Source organism: Ranitomeya variabilis, chromosome 1 (genome assembly GCF_051348905.1).
Source record: "Ranitomeya variabilis isolate aRanVar5 chromosome 1, aRanVar5.hap1, whole genome shotgun sequence".
NCBI lineage: Eukaryota > Metazoa > Chordata > Amphibia > Anura > Dendrobatidae > Ranitomeya > Ranitomeya variabilis.
Window position 1 is genome coordinate 84,588,156 of NC_135232.1, and position 21,671 is coordinate 84,609,826.

The window sequence follows — 21,671 nt, forward strand, 5'->3', positions numbered from 1 at the left end:
AGGCAAAAGGGGGTCCAACCCGTTACTAGCATGGTGTACCTAATAAAGTGGCCGGTGAGTGTATATAGGATTAAACAATAAAACGTTTTGTGCTTCTTTAATTTAGTGTATCTTCTATTTTGGAAATGAGAAAACCTAAGTCTCTTCTTGTGGAATGCCTGGGATAAGGATAGTCAAGTGCAATTACTGAGTTAATACAGACTTTTTTTCTGAACATGGACCAGAGAGAAGAGGGGTGAAAATGCAAGGAGCAAAAATGATTATTCGAATGCTATTAGTCTTTTGTCAGAGGTGAGAGATGGCAAGTTCCTGAAAGCTAGCCTGAAGGTACCTGATGGGAAATCACAGCAAAAACATATATGGTATATATTTAGGAGACCCAAATCCTATAGAGTTTTAGCTAAACAATTAAGGAGAACTAGATTTATGTAATTGGCCAGCTTGCCATAGAATCCAGAAAAAAACAGAGTATTTTTCTGATGTAAGTATGGAACATATAGACAGTTGAGCAACTACCTGGTTTGAATTTGCAGGAAGCACCCATTGTTCTAAAGTTCTGGGGTCAAATTTGTACTTAAATCTTGACAACACCTCCACTTTCTCCTGAGGATTAGTTCACACAGCCTAAAATGTATGTTTCAGAAAAGAGTGTTCCAGTAGAAATGTTCCCTTCTTATGGGGGAGCAATAATGAGATTCTTGATTCTTTTGGAGAACAGATTTACATTTTTCTCTGATTAGTTTGACAGGTTTGCTAACTCTGTCCTTGTGGAATGAATATGCATCATCTGGTAGGCCGGAATGTGAACCTTCAGAAAAAGGTTCATCCTCAGACAGGCTTAGGGATACCACTGACTCAGTCAGATGAAACCAGACTAGGTGATTTGTGAGATCTCTTCTTTTGATTAAAAGAAACTACTTGTTGAAAGGTACCATATTACTGAGTCTTCAAACAATATGAAAACTTTTTATCTTCTGAACAAGATGATGCATAATCCTCACTAGATATACTGGCATCCACAACGCTCTCAGTTAAGGCCTGAGAAAGTGGCCTATTGTTTCGAGTGCATCCTAAAGTTTGCTTTGCGTTTCCGCTTCCTGTTCTCTTAGTGACTGGATATCTGTACAGAGAAAAGCTAAGGTTGTCCCCTTTCAGAAAACTGTTGGGTATAAGCTTCAGTAAGTATACTTACCCTCTGCTGGTCCAGCACCGATTCTCTGTAGCAGTGTAGGAGTGGTGGAGCTGTTGTTCTACTCCTTGACACCTCAAGTAGTTAAATGTATTTTGAATTGATGTAGGTTACCTGAAAATAAAACCCTCTGGGGCTGCAATTTATTCTAGACAGTGTTAAATGTAATGGCCGGCCAAGATTAAGGAGGTGAAGTTGAGAGTTAGTGCCCAAGTTCACGCTGGCAATCTTTAGGACTATTGACCCCTTCCCAGAATAGTAACATCAGACTCCAGCTGTCGGCTTTCCCTCAGCTGGTTAGAAAAATGAAGGCGCACCCCACATCTTTTTTTTCATAAATTATTTAATACTTGATGTACACACACAGTGGGTGCTGACTCCAACTCCCATCACCTGGTCTCGCTGATCGCTGGGAGACTAGGCGACAATGATGAGTTTAACTCAGCACCTGGTGCCTGGGAACAGCGATAACTGTTCCGCTTTTTCCCAGGACAAATACATGTCACACTGGTGACACACATTTCGTCCATGGTGCGTGAAAAAAAGGACGTCTGCAGATTTTTCACACAGACACCTGGTCCGTGTGAAAAAACTGACATGTGTGCACCACCATTGAATACAATGGGTTTGCATGTGGCCGTTAAAAAACGGGCTGCATACAGACATGTGAAGGTGGCCTAAGACTGATGTACAAAATGCCAGTCTTCATGAATTGGGTCCTATGAATTCAAGGTGTGCCTCCAAATTCTTCAGATCTCATTACGATGGATCATCTGAGGGATGTGCTGGAACACCTTCAGAGGTCACATCGAGACTATGACTTTAGAGATCAGAGACTTTTGGGTGGCATGTAGCAGAACTATAGAATCTATATAATGCAGGTATTTAGAGCAGCTATTTAGTTCTAGAAAGTTAGGGCGCATGATCAACTGGTTTCATTTAAACTAATATTCAGCTTTACAATCCCATTTTCACATTGAATGATAATAGTATAAGGCTCTTTGACCCATGTACAGTGGGAAATACTCCGGTCAAATTCTTACATATGCTACTGGAGCAATGCAGCACACAGGCTTAGACTTTGCATAGTCCATCATTACATGGTTCCCAGAGTTGTGAAAGATCCAGGATTTTAGAGGCAAGTTTCTTGTTCACACAGTGAACTGAAGTGCAAAATTACTGGTTCATCCGGACTATATTTAGTGCTACGGTTTGTTTGGCTCTTTCCATGGCACACCACTAACCCAGTCATTCTGCATTTTCTGAAGGACCCATAACAGCACTTTTTGGGTTTGGGACAGCTTGAAGGATTGGGACTTTAAATGCAACTATTTTTATGTAGATCTATGGGGGAAAAAAAAAAAAAAAAAATCTCTTTTGGTCTTGTAAAATCTGCTCCATGTCGACATAAGTAATAATTTGGGAAATTTTCACTGGCAAAATGTTGCAGCCATTCGCCTCCACATGTGTTTGGATGGGTGTCAAGGAACGTTAGGCGTAGTAATGTAACCCCATTAACCTGCAATGGTTCCAATGATCCCTTCATCTAAAAACAGCTTCATACACAGGGTCTTTATTATAGCAGCGATGTTCAGACCCCCACCCTTCCCCATGGCTTTTCTGTTCGACCCATCTGAACTTTGCAGCTATTTTATAGACATGTGAATGAGTCTTAATTCTATGTGTATAATCCATACTCTGGGTAGCGCAATCTTTATTATAGGTACTGTAATGGCACATGGTGACATTTAGTAGAATCCAATCCCAATTTTGATAAATGACTGATCAAGTCCAACAACTAATGAGGCACATGAACGCCAGGATCACCTTTTCTCATTCCAGTATGCCTTCTAGAATATGGATGATTTTGTAGGGGCACCTTCTGGATAACATGTTCTCCCCCAGAAGGCAGCAATAATTCATTGCTTTTTCACAGATTAGCCACAAGAGGATAGTTGCAAACTAAGTTAAAGGAGAGCCACACTGAACCTTTGAATTTTCTCCCTTCTCATCCTGCATAATCAACCCGTGGAAACCTTCATAAGTTTAAAATTAAAAACAAAATTAGATTTTTCTTTAATTTTTTTTTTTTTTAAGGTTGAAATGTGATAATGTTCCTGTAACAGACTAAATGCCAACCTACAGAAATCTGGATGAATATTGTTCTCTAATTGTTCGTTAACAGTCATCTCCAGATCGGAATTAGATGCCTTACTAGAATGAAGCAGTCAAGACTTTCCCAGCCCCCTCAATAGGTTTAATGAAAAATTAGGGTAAGTGTAAAAGATTGCTATAAAAAGGTACAATGTTTTAAGAGTCTTAGGTTGACATCAGTGGTTGTTTTCGGTAGGCATGATTCATCTGTTCTCAGTGGACACCCTATCCCCATTTTATGCCATGAACCAGCCTACACAATGAACTATATTAAAGTATATAGGAACATAACCCATTCATGTCACCTTCTTTCATGTTCCCATTATACACCCTGGATCTTTATTAAGGTGTCCAGTAGCTTCCAGGTCCATTACCAATCAATATGTAATTCCGACTTTTCAGATGTTGGCTTTGGACAGCGATCTAGAAACTTGTAGTCAACTATGTGCAGCTTACAGACGCCCACAATTACAGGTTATATTACATTCCATCAACCGGATTGTTGAAAGAATTAAAACATTGATCTTGGGAACTAATACGTGTAGTTATTCTGATGAGTAAATGACTGTCGGTTGTACCATTAAGTGTATGTATAATGCATATTGAAGACACATCAAATTCAATTCTCTTATCCATTTTGCTAAAATAATGGCAAAAACACATCGGTAGTTTCATGTATTTATTGCCAACAACGTATACAATGTATACTTAAAATAATGTCCAAAAAAAGGTCATAAATACTTCACTTTGGGCTGTAATAAATTATTATAATAACTAGGAATGCACTTGTCCAGCCACAAACGTGGGTATTAAAACAAAAATATATATTATATATGGCCATAGTTCACAGTTGAGCAGCAGTATGCTGCGTCGATCACAGCGATTCCACATCACATTCTTGTCCTCCAACGCCAACATTCAAATCGGAATCGTGAAAGTGTTCACAGTTCAAATCCGCGACCACCAAGATGATCTCCATAGCGCAAAACACATCGTCACCCCGCTTTGACGGACTCCCAGTAAGGTTCATCATCCAATAGAATTACTTTCCACAAAAGTAACCTTCAAAACTGGTCCAACAAAGCCAAAAGTATTGATCTCTGGTCCAGTCTGGTTCCAGCCCAGCGTGCTACGTAGGAAGTCTGTTTTCGTACCACTTCCGCTTTCCAACGTGCTTGGTTCCGATGCCCGACACTTGTGTTCTCACAGTGAAGGATTTTATCATCCTCTACGTTCCCGGTAACCGTCAGTCCCATTAATTGCACCTTTGCATCAACATGTTCAATGCGTACTCCATCCTGTTCCTCAGGTCGTTTGAGCCACCGGACATGAGTAGTGTACTCAATCGGAAAGTTGTAGACATCCTGTCTTCATTGATGTATGTTAGAAGATACTCATCACTTTGGTTGGCTATGATGATTTTTGTGTGATCATGGTAGAAATTCACCTGTTTATATGAAGAGGAGGAACCAGTTTAGTCATTTATGAGCCATCACATTATCTATACAAGTCATTTTATAGGTCTAAAAGACCTACTGTCACATTAGTCTGATTGGCAAACAACATAGTAATCTGCCAAGCAGATTGATATATAGGTTGTGACAAAAATGCAGTACAGCCTATATAAAATTCCTACTTTTTCAAGATTATGAGTCCAATGACTTATCAGTTAAGTACGACTCGCCATTGGTCTCCACATGAAGTAAAGTATGGGATTAAAAGAATACATATAAACTCTGAGTAACAGTTGTATTTCAATGAAATCCCTTCTTTTCAATACTTGGTAGTCCAGTGGGTGGTCCTATGTTACTGGTTAAGACCGCCTACTGGACTACTAAGAGCAAAAGAAGGGAATTATACTTAATCTACTCTCGATAAACGACATAGCAATCTGTTCAGCTCTTCCTATCCATAGAAAGGACATACAACCAGTTACTTTTAAGGCCGAGCTACAGACTATATATTAAAAAAGAAACCCTTATAACCATAGTTGGCTCAACACAAACACTTGGTGTGGAGAGAAAGGTCGTTACCTGAAATGTGCCATCGTTGAACAGCATCATGAGGGCTTTGTCAGACTTTAGCCACTGAAGGAGATATAGACGAGGTCTGCACACATCTGTGACACCAGGTAAGTCACCCCCCTATAGAGAAAAAACAAAAAAATCATTAGTCAAGGGGGAAGTAGACACTATGTACTAGCAGCCTCACAAGTATATCAATTGGGCTCATATAGGTTGTTATATTTTTCAGACTTTGCTCCACTAGGTTTAAAAGCGTGTCAGATATCAGGGTGGCTACTTACATCCATGAGATTCTCCTCCATGTAATGAGAAAAGTATTTCAGGACAGTAACTTGGCTGATGAATTGCTCTGGGGCTTCAGTAGCAGCAAAGATGGAACATTGGCCAAGTTCTGCGTAGTAGTGCACAGTCCTGCAAAAAAGGCAAGAGACGTAAGCATAAGACATCCAAACCGGTGGAGGAGTAGAAGAATAAGGTGATGACAGCCCATATGCAATACTTACTTCTTGTCAGGCAGTAGACTCATGTGTGCCCCATTATTGAACAGCACGCCAACCGTGTGATCCGACAGCTGGTACCCGAAGCCGTATTTATTGGAGTAGTCGACCCATTTGGTCACCCAGTGAAATGAGGTGGTCAAGTGTTCTTTAGGGATACAATCCGAATCTGGCATGTTTTCTAGGCAGCCTTTGAGGACCCTGGCGACTGTGTCGGCCACGCTGCCCATCGTGCTGTCTTCTAGACCTGAAAATGAGTAATGGATAACTTACTACCAATGACAGGCGAGTCTGCGTGCCTAGGGAGCTCTTGGCACATATTCAGCAATCTCAGCGTGCAGCCTGTTCTGTAGGAGCTCTATGCAATTATGTTCTGGTTTATTCTAGGCAGCGTTCACATTTTTTTTTTTTTTGATAATTGTGTCGTCAATGTTCTGACTTGTAGCAGTGCCAAGGCAGCCGAGAGCCCAATTGTGCGGAGTGATAACTGAGCCAATAGTCACTAGCGCCGTGACTGTCAATAGTCTGATGGGTGTACTTACATTCGCTGCTGCTGCTACAGCTGCCCAGGGTGCCACGAACAATCATTCGGATCGTGTCGCCCATCTGCTGCTTGTCAGGCTTGTCCAGGGCATTTGACTTGGAGATGGTTTTGATCTCCTGGAAGTCAAGAAACAAGAAGAACATAAGAAACAAAGCTCAAGACCCAAAAATAAGGTGCGTTTCTGTACAATAAAACCCCTCACGTCCCACCGTTAGCAATAAGAAACTAACCTCATCGGTCCTGGGATTATGCTGAGATATGGAGGTTTTCTTCAAGTCTTGTCTCAGCTTGTAAATTTCTTCATCTTCCTTGGCTAGTTTATCTGTAAAGCAATGGAGCCTGGTTAGATAAGGGCCCAACAGACAAGATATGAAGGCCGAGGTCTCCGCTCCATCAGTTACTGTAAGAAGAAACAAACTTACTGTGGTTATCCAAGTATTTTGCCTTTTCTTTCTTTCCTCCGAACAGAGCTGCAGCCGCTTTCTTAAAGAAGCTCTTAGCCGGACTTGACAGGTGGAAGTCCGGAGCGGTATGACAGCAGCTAGAAGGAAGCCTGTCAGGTGTGAAGCCCTGGAGGGAAAAGAGGCGGCCAGTTATTGTCTGCATGGGCCATGAGCAGCAGGCACAAAGGAACATTCCCACAAATTAATCACTACATACCTGGGTGAAAAAGTCGTGTTGCACGATTTCTTGAAGACTGGGCCTGTCCTCCGGGTTCCTGGACAACATGCTCGAGATGAGATGCTTTGCAGAGGACATTAGTGAAGACGGCAGGGAGTACCTCGCCTCCCGAATACATCTGTAGGTCTCTTTAAGATTTGTGGTTTCAAATGGAGGTCTCCCAAGCAGCATGGTGTACCTTTAGAAGAAAATTAAAGGAAATGGTCATCACCTATCCATGTACGTGATCAGTGCTACATGCAAGTTACAAGAGGATATAACATGCGAAGTTGTATCCGAGCCTAAAATCCCCATCCCACCTCTGATGATGGATTATTATCACGAGAAATACTTACATTACACATCCTAAAGCCCAGATGTCCGATTCACAGCCGTGCCCTTGTTTGTTAAGCACTTCGGGTGAGAGGTAATTTGGTGTGCCGCATATCGTTCTGCAGAAAAACGGGGCAGAAAATTAGCCAACACGCATTAGAGAGGTATAGCCGAATCCACCGCACAATAGGGTGAATATTGGTCAATGACTGTACCTTCTTCTTTGCTCCATAGGCTCGAGTCTAGCTGCCAGGCCAAAGTCACCCACTTTCAGTTCCATACCTTCGTTAATAAAAAAATTTCCTAAAAAAAAAAAAAAAGAAGAAAAAAAATATATATATATTAGTACCATGAATGAAAAAAACAAACAAACGTTGCAATCTCAAAATCAGAATGTGTGCATCAATTACATGGCATAGATGTGCCAAACGACCGCTCGCCTCTGCTACAACTCACGATCGAGAGCTGCACAAGTTCGGCTCTGCTACATCTATAAACGTCACAGTTCTAGAATGCATTGCACTTTTAGGCTACAAACACTAAGGCTTGCCTCGCCAGCACTTGTATTTAAAGAGAACTCACCTAATTTTAAATCCCTGTGCAGGATTTCTTGCTCATGTAGGTATTTCAAGCCAGACACGATCTGTTTGAGGTAGTATCTCACTTCAGGGTCTGTCAACACTTTCCTTGTCTTCAGTATATGTGCCATAGACTGGAGAAACAATAGGAGAGACGTCATTAGCTGGTGCCAGGGAGCGATGGGGCACAGCCCCCAGACGGGCGCACTGGATGCAGAACACTCACCCTGCGGCTGCAGTACTCCAGCAGGATATAGATGTTCTCCTTATCCTCAAAATAGTGATAGAACTGCACGACGTGCCTGTGGTTCAGGGTCCGATGCAACTCAATCTCTTTGTCAATCTGGAAAAAAAAAATAAAAAAATATATATAATTTTTTTTTATTCTGGTAAATAATTCAGTTCAAAAAATAAAAAGCAACTTGGGACTAATAATCCAGATATGCGCACAATCACACATCACCCACCTTCTCTCTCTGATGAGGCTTGGACACCCTGCTGTGCGGGATAATTTTGGCAGCGTAGATTTTGTTGGTTGTCAAATCTGTCATTTCATAGCACTTCGCAAATCCTCCCTACAAAGAAGGAAGAATAAGGTTTGGTCCTAAACAAAGAAGCCTTGCAACATCGCCCTCCATTTAACCCCACAACTACACGCTGCAAATATTAAATATGCAGATGGGGGAAATAAAGACAAAAATCAAATACAAAGACCCTCCGAATCCACAACCGACAAACCATCCCACAAGGGAGCTATCTCTATGAGCGTGTATTGTTATTGGACACTGAGCCCAGGACTTGTTGCTAAAATATATATATATTTTTTTTATTATTTTTTTTTTTATTTATATATTTTTTTTCTTCTATAAACAATATCAGAATAAAGTTCTTGTCGCTAAAGATATTTATCTATATATTTTTTTTAGCAACAGGAGCATCTTAATTCTGCTACTGCTTATATATATATATATATATAGATAGTATCATTAATAATAATTAGTATTATTTATTTTAAACAATAGCAGAAAGAGGAAGCCAAGATCTAGCAGATTTCAATACTGGAATCTTCCGATTTTGCCACTAAAAGAAAAGAAATGGAGCAGAAGGTGACTTATTAATGGAGGAGAGTATGAATGACTAATACTACAATGGCTCCCCAGCCGAGTCCTCACACAGTCCGCAGTGACCGCTCGCAGTGCACGGGGCGCAGCCTGAGGACATGAAGCCACCGATTTCTTCCTGAGCGGCTGCACATCCCGGGGCACCAGCCTCCGGGGCACCAGCCTCCGTGTAATCCCGGGCAGCGCTGCAGCTCTTTACCTTGCCGAGCACTTTGCCCCTGCAGTAACGTTTGCCGGTGCTGGGGTCGGTGATAATCCTGGACACCTCAGTGGCGGAGCCGGTGCAGGTGTGATGGCCGTGCTGCTCCCCCTCCGCCGGCAGCTTCCACCTCCGGCTGTTGTTGTCGCACACCCTGCCCAGTCCCTGCTGCTGCTCACACATCTTGCTCCCGGTGGTTGGCTGGTAAGTAATAGTCCTCAGTATTTCCATCACTCCTTCCCACTCCACCCCCTGCGAGAACCAGCGCTGTCTGCCGGCTGCAACCTCGGCACCGCCTTATATAAGCTGTGGCCACGCCCCTCACTCGTCACACCCCGCCTCCCTCTGTGGGGACATTGCCTGGACATATCCCTCTGCAGTGCCGCTGCTGGCCGTCATCCGTGCACCCTCCCCCCCCCCCGATCATAGCAATGGTAGCCCCCAAAAAACAAATATGAATGAAAACAACTGTATAAAAGAAAATACCATTCTTCTGTATAGGGGGGTTAGCGCATGGCTGGTACGGGGACAGTTAACCCGTTCTGTACCCAGACTAGGGAATGTCTACAGCAACAGCCATGGCTCTTGTATAGGAATTATGGTGGTGGCATATACATAGTGGGGTGTGATAGTATATCCATCTCTCTATATCAGCTGCCAGTGCTGTATCTACTAACATATTGTAATTATTGATGGATTATTTGCAATTTTTCACTTGTACGTGTAGACAAAGGGAACGTGATGGTCAAATTTGGGATTTTAAAGGATAAGAGGAGGTTTTCTATAGGTATTAATGATGGGAATGGAGAAATCCTCCCACATCTTAACCCTTATTTATCCTACATTCTTATAAAACTCCCATACTTCCCTTCCTCTCCCATATTTCTGGTGGTCTAGGGTGGGCAGGGGGTTAATACTGCTATGCAGGGTGGTCTGGGGCGGATATAGGGTCTTATCTAACCCTGTGAGGACACAGATGATGGAGGCTGTTGCCACATATAAGATGAATAATCTGACAGCTGGGGGCGGGGAGGGGCGTACCGACAAACCCACTGTCCAATCAGAGCGCGTAGTATCAGACTATGTAGGGACACGCCCCTTTGACAAGGAATGGTAACACCCTGTTGGCAATTTAGTTATATAGTTTTTAAAAGGAGGAATAACAGGAAGAGCACAATGCAGAGACAGAAAACAATGCTACAGAATTCTTAATTCTAGAGACATACAAGTATTCACGGAGACAGACACATCAGGGGTGATGACTGATGATAGGTTTTGATTAAATAAAATAAATAAATCCCTGCAGAAGCCACTAGGGGGAGCTCTCGGTGCAGGCAATAATAGGTCACTGTGTGGTGAGCTCCTCCTAGTGGTGGCTAAGGGATAAACATCAGGCTTGTGAATGGCTCAGCGGTTTCCAGGTAGTGCTGTACACTGGACACTTCTAATTCTTGTCGCCATTATACTAGAGATAAACTGGTGCTGTAGCCACTAATCAGATTACAGGTCTTGTATAGGACGAGTTAAAAAAAATTGAAGAAGCAACCAGATTGGCAGCCTCGGCGTGGTGGTGCTGCCAGTGACCCGTTTGCACCATTTCTGACTCCATAGTCTTCTAGGAGCTGGGTTGGCGATATAGGTGTCACTTTAATGCAGATCTTTGGGGCCAAAAATCATTCTTTTGAATTGGGTTCTATTATAAATTTTGCACCACTTTGGTTTTTTCCAGGCTTCTTATGTCTCCGCACATCCACCCTGGAATAAATGGTGCTCTAAAAATATGTAATAATGTGGTCTGCGGTCATAAATCAGCTGAAAAGGAAACTACTCAGCCACCAGACTGTCACAATGCGCTCACTGACAGATCCTCAGTTGCCTCATTCTGCAGGCGGCGACAGGCAATGAGACAAAGGCTAGGATTGCCAGACGCTGCACATTTTTAATTTTTAATGAGCTATAAAAGGGAACTCTAACTTTTAGTTCCCAAAAACAAGCATTTAAAGAAGCGTAAACTCCGGGGTCCTCGCAGCCCCCCAACCGATCACGTGTAATGATTGCTATAAGGAACGTCTCCATTATTTTTTAGGCAGATTGAAATTGGAAAATAGCTGAATAACAAAGTACAAGATATAAGGGCTTGTTCACGCCATCCTTTTTTTTCTGCGGATTTTTCAGGTCCTGATTTGGAAATCCCGCAGTGCTAAACCGCGGTGGATTTCCCTGCGGTTTTTTGTGCGGTTTCTCCTGCAGATTCCACTGCGGTTTTCCAACTGCACTTTCCTATTGGTGCAGGTAGAAAACAGTTGCGGAATCCGCAGAAAGAAGTGACATGCTACTTCTTTTTTTCCGCAGAAAATCAGCGTGGATTTTCCAGCGGAAAAAAAGCAACGTGGGAACAGCGGATTTGGTTTTCCATAGGGTAACATTGTACTGTACCCTGCATGGAAAACGTCTGCGGATCCGCAGCAAAAACCGCAGCGTGTGAACATAGCCTAAAGGTTTCATTTTACAGTTATTAAAAGGGTACAAGTCACTGGCTGAGTGGGGGGGGTACGACCGCAGGGACCCTCGTCAGGCTTTATACATATGGAGCTGCTCCTCCATAATAGGGTCCGGGCCGTGGTGACATTTGTGGCCGCTGTCACCGGTGTGTAATGCAATCCCTGGGAGCGGAGAATGCAGGTAGGAGGCGGCCGGGGCGCAGATCTCCCACAGTGAACAAGCTCAGGCATGTCCGCCCCTCAGCTGTCAGCGCAGACGTGTACAGGGAAGGTGATCGCTCTTTGTCAGTGCGCAGCCTCCTGTGCTCCCCTCTCACTATCCACAACATGACACTGTAACGACCCTGCAGCAGTGACATCCGGGCTGGTGCGGACCCCCGTCACACCCTACAGGATAGATCGTACGGCTATGTATAACACCACTTACCAGAGATCTACCTCTGCCATTATCACTCTTCCAGCATCATACAGGTATTAGCTTTAAAGTGGTATTCCCATCTCCAAGATCCTATCCCAATAGGTCGTAGGTGTAATAATATTACCAAATATCTCCAATTAGAAATGTAGTATAGTTCATCTGATTCACTATGTCTCTTTCCTCATGGGCAGGACCTCAGGTATCCATGGTTACGACCACTGATATAGTGACAGTCAGCCAGTTGCTAGTGGTCGTAACCATGGACACCTAAGGTCCTGCAATGCCTGCACAGGAGGAACAAGACATAGCGAATCAGAAAAACTATACTACGTTTCTAATTGGAGGTATTTGGTAACATTATTACTACTACTTATTGGGATAGGATCTTGGAGATGGGAATACCCTTTTAAAGATGAACGTTCACTGGATTTTTTAAAAAAAAATGTAATCTGAAAATCACCTCTGTACCACTGAGTCTGGAACAGTTTTCCTTTTTCTTCTGCGCCCCTCTGTTCCAAACATATGCCTCCTGGTAATGGTAATGATGGTGCAAAGCAAATTTCTCAGCCAACTGGGCGTGTACCAGAGAGGTTCCCTGTGGGCGTTCGCTTTTTATCTCCTTTGATGCTGGCCAATCAAAAAGCAGCCACGCCCACAAAGTCGTTCCGCCCTGTAGGTTGAAGGGGAAATTTGCATCATATAACAGTGGGGTGAGAGGCATTATTTAGGAATGGAGGGGCACAGAAGAGAGAGAAAAACGCTTCCAGAATCAGAGGAGCTGCGCCAATTGGAGGAGAGGGTCAAGATTAAATTAAAAGCATCTAGGGAAAGGTCTGATTTAGATAATAATCCACAATTAACACTATTCTAGTAAATTAACGACCTCCGTGCCGGTGTATTCTCTGTCTATAAAGCCGTCGTCGCGCCCCCACCCAACGTCTGTGTCTATTTAAGGAATTCCGAGTAAATTTAGAAGGTCTCACATTCAGGAAGCAGAGGGGTCCCTCCGGAGGTGGTCTACCAAGAGGGCCGTCATGCGGACAGTCTACCGATTTCAATGATTTCTCTGTAATGCCCCTCCTCTCCTCTGGGGGTGCTGTAGAGAAATTGAACACTTAGTACACGATTACAGGAATTTTCTGTAAAATTAAATAAAAACATCACCGGGGTCATGGATGGGGTGAATATAACAAAATCTGGGTTACCCATTGGATGTCACCCCATGGACGTCATCACTTACAGGGTCGGTGTAGACCACCGGGGCGACCTGCACTAGCTCTACAGCGGTGACAGCAGGTGAATTCTCCAGATTGCTCCCAGTAAGGTTTTTGCTTCGGCCAGATGACTCCTTTCATGCTAATTGGGAAGGTCCCAGCAGCCAGAGACCGAGTGATCATCAGGGGAACCTTCCAATATAAAGACATTGTCCAAAGTGAACAAGCCATGTAACGCATACCCATGAAGTATTAGTTTGTGTTCTTACAGATTGGTGTTACAGTTTCACAATGTTCGTGCAGTCATCAGTCAACACAGAGGAGGTCAGAAGGAGGAGGAGAAGGCTGCAGACTCTGCCGTCAGAGGAGCTCACTGATACATTCTCTGATAACTCCTTCTGCAGTCTACTGTGTTTTTCTTTTGCTCCTTGACAGTTTTTCCCCCTATATTAGATATGGCCACCTTTTCACTACATGTAAATCTAGTCTTTCACCAACAGAGCGTGGTCCCCAAAGGAGAGGCACACCAAGATCTTATGACCACGCCCTCTTGGCTAACAAGACTATGAATTCATACAGGAAAGAGCAGGCCATGGATGCAGCAACAAAAGAAAAACATTGTCAAATTCAGGAGAACAGCGGCATTTACACCATGTAAAATATATATTTATGGCAAGTGACACGTCTTCTTTAAGGAAAACAAAATGCCCCTGAATCTATCCATATTCTTTAACAGGAATCTGTCACTAGGTTTTTGACACCTAGTCTGAGAGCAGCATAATGTAGGAAGATTCTAGTGATGTGTTACTTACTGGGCTGTTTGCTGTAGTTTTGATAAAACGCTGAGTGTATCAGCAGGAGATTATCACTAGAGGACTAGTAAACCTGCTGCCAGGTAGTCCTCCAAATTCATGATCTCTGTGTAACCTCACACCCACCACTGATTGGCAGCTTTCTGCCTATGCACAGTGTACACAGAAAGCAGCCAATCAGTGGTGTGGGAAGGGTCATACTGAGCTCATGAATAAGGAGGACTACATGGCAGGAAGGTCTACTAGTCCCACCGTGATTTTATCAAAACTACAGTGTGACGACACAGCATTTATTCTTAATTAGGCCAGACATATTTTTCTACAGTGGGTCAAGAAGAGACATACGCAGAATGCTGTAGATAAGCCCCTGATGCCGGTGGGCTCAGCTCACCCTTGATTTTGGGGGTGACAGGTTCCCTTTAACATGTACTTTATGCATGCAAGTAGCCAGAGGCAAGTGAAGATGTCACGTAGCCCTGATCGGCATGTGTGGCGTTACATTCAGCCGTACATTCCTTCTGATTACTAATGATGAGTACATCCATCTCCCACAGAGTTATTAGAGCCCGGGATACAAGCAGCAGTCATGGCACAGTATGTCTGGCCACAGCTCGGCGTGATGTAAGGTGGCATCACGGTGCACCACAGAACGAGGTGTGGAGGGTACGCCGCACACGAGGGAAGGAAATCCTGCACAAGCTGCTCCCTTGGGCTCCACCTAAATTTGCCTTTCACCCTTTAGAGCCATATTGTTTGCACATTAAGGTACAAGGCTGAAGAAAATGCCAACATTTGCCTGCAGTCCTATGTAAAACCAGAGCCAATAATGGCAGCAGCTTACGTCCAGAATAGGGCACGCAGACATCCCACATCTTCTCTTTTCCCCCCTCATGCCATTGTAAGCGAGCTGGGAAAGGCAGGGGGCAGCACCAACAAGAAAATTGCCTTATCCTAGGTATTTGGATACAAGGCTAGAGATGCACTGAACATCTGTACCGGGTGTTTGGCTTATTGTAAAGTGAGCCGCGTCCCACCTATCCTGGTGTGCAATCTAGTTCTCTAAGCCACGTGACGCCATTTCTATAAAAACCATCCCAGACACGGCGGCTTCTGATGGCACACGTGCTAGTGACATCCCACTGCTGGGCCGCTGTCTCCCCCTAGTGGCGGTATGTCATTAGGACACCGCTCACCTCCTGCCACCTATACCAAGGATGACCGCCGCCTGTCGTCAGGGGCATTCTCTGCGTCTGGAGGAGAGAAGGTTTTTCCACCAACATAGAGGAGGATTCTTTACTGTTAGGGCAGTGAGAACCTGGAATTCCTTGCCTGAGGAGGTGGTGAGGGCGAACTCAGTCGAGGGTTCAAGAGAGGCCTGGATGTCTTCCTGGAGCGCAACAATATTGTATCATACAGTTATCAGGTTCTTTAGAAGGACGTAGATCTGGGGATTTATTCTGACGGAATATAGGCTGAACTGGATGGACAAATGGCTTTTTCCGGCCTTGCTAACTATGTTACTATGTTACTATTCACGAACATAAAACAAAATGATTATCAGAACTACTTGTATGGGTTATTTTTTTTTCTGCACAGTTCCTCCTTTAAAATGTGGTCATAGACTTACAAAAACATAAGGAAAACTAGGGTAGGCTGGAGGTACTGCAGTGCTCAATGTCAATCCTTGTTCAAAGGAGTCATGGAGTCCGTTTCCCCTGGTGGTTGGCAAAATATACAAATACAACACCAAATAGTAAACTTCACACTAGGCAAATGAATATAAATACTTTTATTTAAATACAAAGGAACACATGTCTTATAGTAATAGTAAGGGCATACTCCCAAATACAGGAACATGGGGGGCTATCCAAACAGGAATTACCGTTACAGTGATATCATAATGCAGACATAAGTATAATCATGTGATACAGTCACTGTGCCAGTGATCACATGTAACACCGCTAAATAGCAACATGCATAGATGTAAACAAAAGAAGTAATGGTATAGTTACCAATGGCAAACACTGCAGGAAGGCCCACCAACACCCGACGCGCGTTTCGGTGCTATTTGGTGTTGTTCTGATATTTTCTTCATGGCTTAAACATATGGATATTATTAGGTGTTGTGAAAATATACAAATATGAAGAATTGTTAAAAATGAGTGCAAATCGCCAAGTCAGCCGATCCAGACAGCCCACGTCGCCGATCCCGACAGCCCATGTCGCCGATCCCAAAATTGAAGAAAACAACCGCACTCAAAATATGACACCACCGCCTATCCTTCTGCCTCAGGACCCATAGTGCTTATAGGGATCTCATCCCCTTTTCGTGCCATCCCGGATCCTCATATTTTCCCCTGTACTCCAGCGGAGCTGCTGTGTCCGATTTGGACACTGTTCTCCTCTCCTCCTGCCTTCTACCTTAAAATGAGGTTTGATAAAGGCCCAACAAGGGGTCGAAACGTTACCTCAACACTTGACTAAATCACTGTGGTGTTCCCTATTAAAATTTCATGTTTATGACGCAAATTCATATTTTGAGTGCGGTTGTTTTCTTCAATTTTGAGTCATCTGGAATACATCCAGGTTCAGCCTGCACCAACCCGATACCTCCAGAGTGCACGCCTTGTTCCGTAGAACTCATCGCCGATCCCGACAGCCCACGTCGCCGATCCCGACAGCCCACGTCGCCGATCCCGACAGCCCACGTCGCCGATCCTGACAGCCCACGTCGCCGAGCCCGACAGCCCACGTCGCCGAGCCCGACAGCCCACGTCGCCGAGCCCGACAGCCCACGTCGCCGAGCCCGACAGCCCACGTCGCCGATCCCCTGCATGCACATCACCAGTCACATACAGAGACATAGGTGGGCAGAGAAACTTACCCAGAAGAGCAGGAAGATCCCCAATGAAATCAGGACATGAGCGTCAATATCATATAAAAAAAAATCAAATCAGAAATTTGCATTTTAATCACATTACAACATCTACTAACCCTTAAACATTTATCAAATCAGCTACTCCTGAAAAACTAGGTCCACTTTTCTTTTCTTCTCCATATCGAGCCGGTTTGCCACAGATAGGCCAATACTGCAGTGACATCTCCGATCTGATGCGTTACCCTGTGTCTAATGTGAGACTGGAGCTCAGATTGAAGCGTGACCTACTGGATGCAATCATAGTCAGACAAGGGAGCGGACCCAGGAAGAGTTCTCAGAGAATAGAAATAAAGGGAGAAATCAGCCTTTACAATGAACAAAAAAATAAAAATAAAAAAAAGATTCAAAGCTTAAAAGGGAATCTCTCAGAAGGATTTCACCCCTAAACTATGTACGGTATATGCTCATGTAGCTCTTTGAAAGCCAAGTCTGGCCATACCTTTACATGGCCAGTCTATTCCTCCGTTACTGAGAAATCTAAACAGAATTGATATACAAATGTGGCCGAAGAACTATTGTAGATCTGAAGCCTCTGTCACTCCAGCTCTATTCCCCGCCACCTACTCCTGCTCAATTGACAGCTTCTATGCGGTGTGACTTCAAGCAACAGAGCAGTCCATCAAGCAGGAGGAGGCAGCGCTGGGCAGGGAATAGAGCTGGAGTGACAGAGGCTTCAGAGCTACCAGACTCATTCAGCCTCATTTGCATATAAAGTATAATGCCGATTTCTCAGTAACGGATTGGCCAGGGGTAAACGTACCTGCTCATATAGTTCGAGGGTTGAAATTCTGCTTACAAGATTCCCTTTAATGTGGAAAAAAAAGGTGATGAACATGTTCTTGTGTTCTGTGTATTTACATTAGAAAACACCGGCAATGACGTCCGATTCCTCACATGCTGCTTAATTTCTTTATTAGAACAGATGCGCCCTCTGGTGGTGAAATGATATACGGTTATGAGTCCTGACGAAAAAGATCAGGGGGGGCAGGACTAGAGCCATAGAAATATTAACCATTAATAGTAACCATTCAGCCATCAGCTCTCTGTCCAAATTCCTCCATACACAGGAACGTTCGCCTAAATGTTTTCAAAGGCGAGAGCTAAGAAAACCTTGGCCAAATGGACTTTAGTCTACCATGTATGGGAGAATTTGGGCAATATCCAAATTGATTCTAAGAGAAAAGTATGATATATAATGACCATAATTCTGCCACGTTTAGGTTATTTTCACACCTGGTGAATGTCGAGCAGTTTCTGGATGGGAAAAATCGCAGAGAAATCAGCAGTGATAAATACTGCTGCGAGCTCAGTTTGGAAATGGTGTTTTTTCCCCCACACATTTCACCCTGTGCATTTCCAAGCGTGAAACACACAGTCACATCCACACCAGAGATTCCCATGCAGCAAATTTCAAATCCGCAGCGCTGCAGGCTAATGTAAGCTTTAGGCCATGTTCACACGTTCAGTATTTGGTGAGTTTTTTTACCTCAGTATTTGTAAGCCAAAATCAGGAGAGGAACAATCAGAGGAAAAGTGTAATTGAAACGCGTCACCACTTCCGTATTTATCACCCCCTCCTGGTTTTGGCTTACACATACTGAGGTAAAAAACTCACCAAACACTGAATGGGTGAACTTGGCCTTATTCAGACATCTGTGCTTTCGATTGCTGAACAATTAGGAAGGATCCTTCAGATGAGCAACAAGACTATGATCAGTGATGGATAACTTGGTGTACATCTGGTAGATACAAAGGACCTCATTCATCAAGGCAATTTCGCCAGGATTCTGACATAAATGGCTTTGAAAAATTGTATAATTTTGAAGTGACTTGGAGTGGCGCAAATATTTTTTGTAACGCTTGGCATGTCTTCCAGCTCCTCCAAAATGGGAAGAGATGGGGCATGATGTCACAGCTCGTCTAATTCATGTAGAGTTGTGGCGTTTCCTACACCACGAGTCTCACGGTCTGGGAATGGAGTAAAGTTTCTGGTGTGGCACACCACCCATCATCAGATGCTCATGTATTCAGCCCCTTCATGAATTAGAAGCGACTGACGCCACCACGTCTCCTCATCAAGAGCAGCGAGAAAATAGATGTTCTTGATTAATCGGGGCATAGTCTGATCCTGCTGGTCCAGAGGCCATGCATTTGCTGTACATTGAGGGGGTAATGCAGCACATGATGGCTGATCTGTGAGTGGTGGACAAGCCCATCAGTCAACAAAAAGTAATACAAAAATAACATGAATAACTCCATTGAATATAATGTGGTGCTGAAAAAAAACTGATAGCACACAGACTAACAGTCACATGTGAATAAAGTCTTAGAATGAATTAAAGTCATATGGAGGGCAATCAGGATACAGGACTAGAGGGTCCTTTGGAGATGGAGAAGGAAGATGGGGGGTACTTGTGGCCATATATGTGTCTCCACCACTGAAGTATGAAAGTGAAAGGAGAGGGTCAATGACAAAAATTAATGTACCCTTCCGGATTTTGTAATGAGAGTTTAAAGAGGGTTCTCCGGGCAAATGATATAGATGACCTTATCTTTTGGATAGTTCATGTCTATGAGATAGGTGCAGGTCAGACACCCTCAGATCAGATGCTAGCAGCCCCGGCGGTGACCGGATTATGTTCAACGTGTAATGGCCGCTGCCAAACACCATACTGCAGATCAGCCCCTAGAAAAAAAGAACTAGACTAGACTCGCTGAAAATTCAGTAAATTTAGCATGTAATGGATGTTAAATCCTCCACACCTTTACGCTGCTGTGTTATTGAACACCCTCCATTGCTTGACTTACTTTGCTCTACTTTTTCATGCCTAAATGTTGATGCAACTTGCTATTGATTGTCCTATTTTAATTCACGACTCCCTTCTATGCCGGCCACGAATGAATGAGGAGCAAATTGTGATTTTTAATCATGAAATAAAAAAGTTGTAAAACTAGATGCAACAATTTGTGCCCAAATTGGGCAAATTTCTCACCAAAGATGAGGCACATCTACTATAGTAAATGTGCCCCTTTGGGTTTTAACACCCTGTGCTAAATCTGCTTGTTCTGTAGGATTTTAATTTTAAACATTTGGACCCTGATTTTTTTTTATTAGTTTTACTGTTTTGGTTTTAAGTACCGTATATACTCGAGTATAAGCCGACCTGAGTATAAGCCGACCCCTCTAATTTCAAACTGGGAAAACTTATTGACTCGAGTATAAGCCTAGGGTGGGAAATGCAGCAGCTACCGGTAAATGTCAAAAATAAAAAAAGATACCAATAAAAGTAAAATTAATTGGGATATCAGTAGGTTAAGTGTATTTGAATATCCATATTGAATCAGGAGCCCCATATAATGCTCCATACAGTTCATGATGGGCCCCATAAGAGGCTCCATATTAAAATATACCCCATATGATGCTGCACAAAGGTTAATAATGGCCCCATAAGATGCTCCATAGAAACATTTGCCCCATACAATGTTGCATAAAGGTTGATGGCCCCATAAGATGCTCCACACATTATGGCCCCATAAGATGCTCCACACACTATGGCCCCATAAGATGCTCCATACATATGGCCCCATAAGATGCTCCATACATTATGGCTCCATAAGATGCTCAAAACATTATTCCCCATAAGATGATCCACACATTATGGCACCATAAGATGCTCCATACATTGTGGCACCATGAGATGCTCCATACATTATGGCCCCATAAGATGCTCCACACATTATGGCACCATAAGATGCTCCATACATTGTGGCCCCATGAGATGCTCCATACATTATGGCCCCATAAGATGATCCACACATTATGGCACCATAAGATGCTCCATACATTATGGCCCCATAAGATGCTCCATACATTATGGCCCCATAAGATGCTCCATACATTATGGCTCCATGAGATGCTCCACACATTAGGGGCCCCATGAGATGCTCCACACATTATGGCCCCATGAGATGCTCAATACATTGTGGCCCCATAAGATGCTCCACACATTATGGCCCCATTAGATGCTGCACACATTATGGCCCCATACGATGCTCCATACATAGTGGCCCCATGAGATGCTCCATACATTATGGCCCCATAAGATGATCCACACATTATGGCACCATAAGATGCTCCATACATTATGGCCCCATAAGATGCTCCATACATTATGGCCCCATAAGATGCTCCATACATTATGGCTCCATGAGATGCTCCACACATTAGGGGCCCCATGAGATGCTCCACACATTATGGCCCCATGAGATGCTCAATACATTGTGGCCCCATAAGATGCTCCACACATTATGGCCCCATTAGATGCTCCACACATTATGGCCCCATACGATGCTCCATACATAGTGGCCCCATGAGATGCTCCACACATTATGGCCCCATACGATGCTCCATACATAGTGGCCCCATGAGATGCTCCACACATTATGGCCCCATGAGATGCTCCACACATTATGGCCTCATACGATGCTC

General features: G+C 43.7%; 2 protein-coding genes across 2 annotated transcripts in view; both read right to left on the reverse strand.

Annotated features, from left to right (window-relative positions):
• Positions 1-4,008: 4,008 nt before the first annotated feature.
• PLK2 (polo like kinase 2) lies at positions 4,009-9,601 on the reverse strand. The gene is made up of 14 exons (XM_077285684.1): positions 9,300-9,601; positions 8,447-8,554; positions 8,206-8,322; positions 7,984-8,113; positions 7,617-7,704; positions 7,425-7,520; positions 7,069-7,267; positions 6,831-6,978; positions 6,639-6,730; positions 6,407-6,524; positions 5,871-6,111; positions 5,649-5,778; positions 5,377-5,487; positions 4,009-4,790 (listed from the first exon to the last, which is right to left on the reverse strand). Exons 1-14 carry the CDS (start codon positions 9,528-9,530, stop codon positions 4,599-4,601), a joined length of 2,001 nt encoding a protein of 666 aa, XP_077141799.1. The 5' UTR covers positions 9,531-9,601; the 3' UTR covers positions 4,009-4,598.
• A 2,766-nt stretch (positions 9,602-12,367) lies between these two features.
• LOC143805932 (ATP synthase subunit C lysine N-methyltransferase-like) overlaps positions 12,368-21,671 on the reverse strand; it is a 76,062-nt gene continuing 66,758 nt past the window's right edge. The window contains exons 4-6 of the mRNA XM_077285694.1: positions 13,459-13,624; positions 13,202-13,314; positions 12,368-12,888 (exon numbers count right to left, since the gene is read on the reverse strand). Coding sequence (XP_077141809.1) covers positions 12,625-12,888; positions 13,202-13,314; positions 13,459-13,624 — 543 coding nt within the window. The 3' untranslated portion in view covers positions 12,368-12,624. The remainder of the gene's footprint in view (positions 12,889-13,201; positions 13,315-13,458; positions 13,625-21,671) is intronic.

Excerpts from the sequence above, each read along its gene's own strand:
- PLK2 (XM_077285684.1), bottom strand. The coding sequence starts at position 9,530 with ATGGAAATACTGAGGACTATTACTTACCAGCCAACCACCGGGAGCAAG. Across the intron at positions 6,112-6,406 it reads CTGTAGCAGCAGCAGCGAAT|GTCTAGAAGACAGCACGATG; the intron begins GTAAGTACACCC and ends ACTCATTTTCAG. Across the intron at positions 4,791-5,376 it reads TCAACGATGGCACATTTCAG|GTGAATTTCTACCATGATCA; the intron begins GTAACGACCTTT and ends TCATATAAACAG.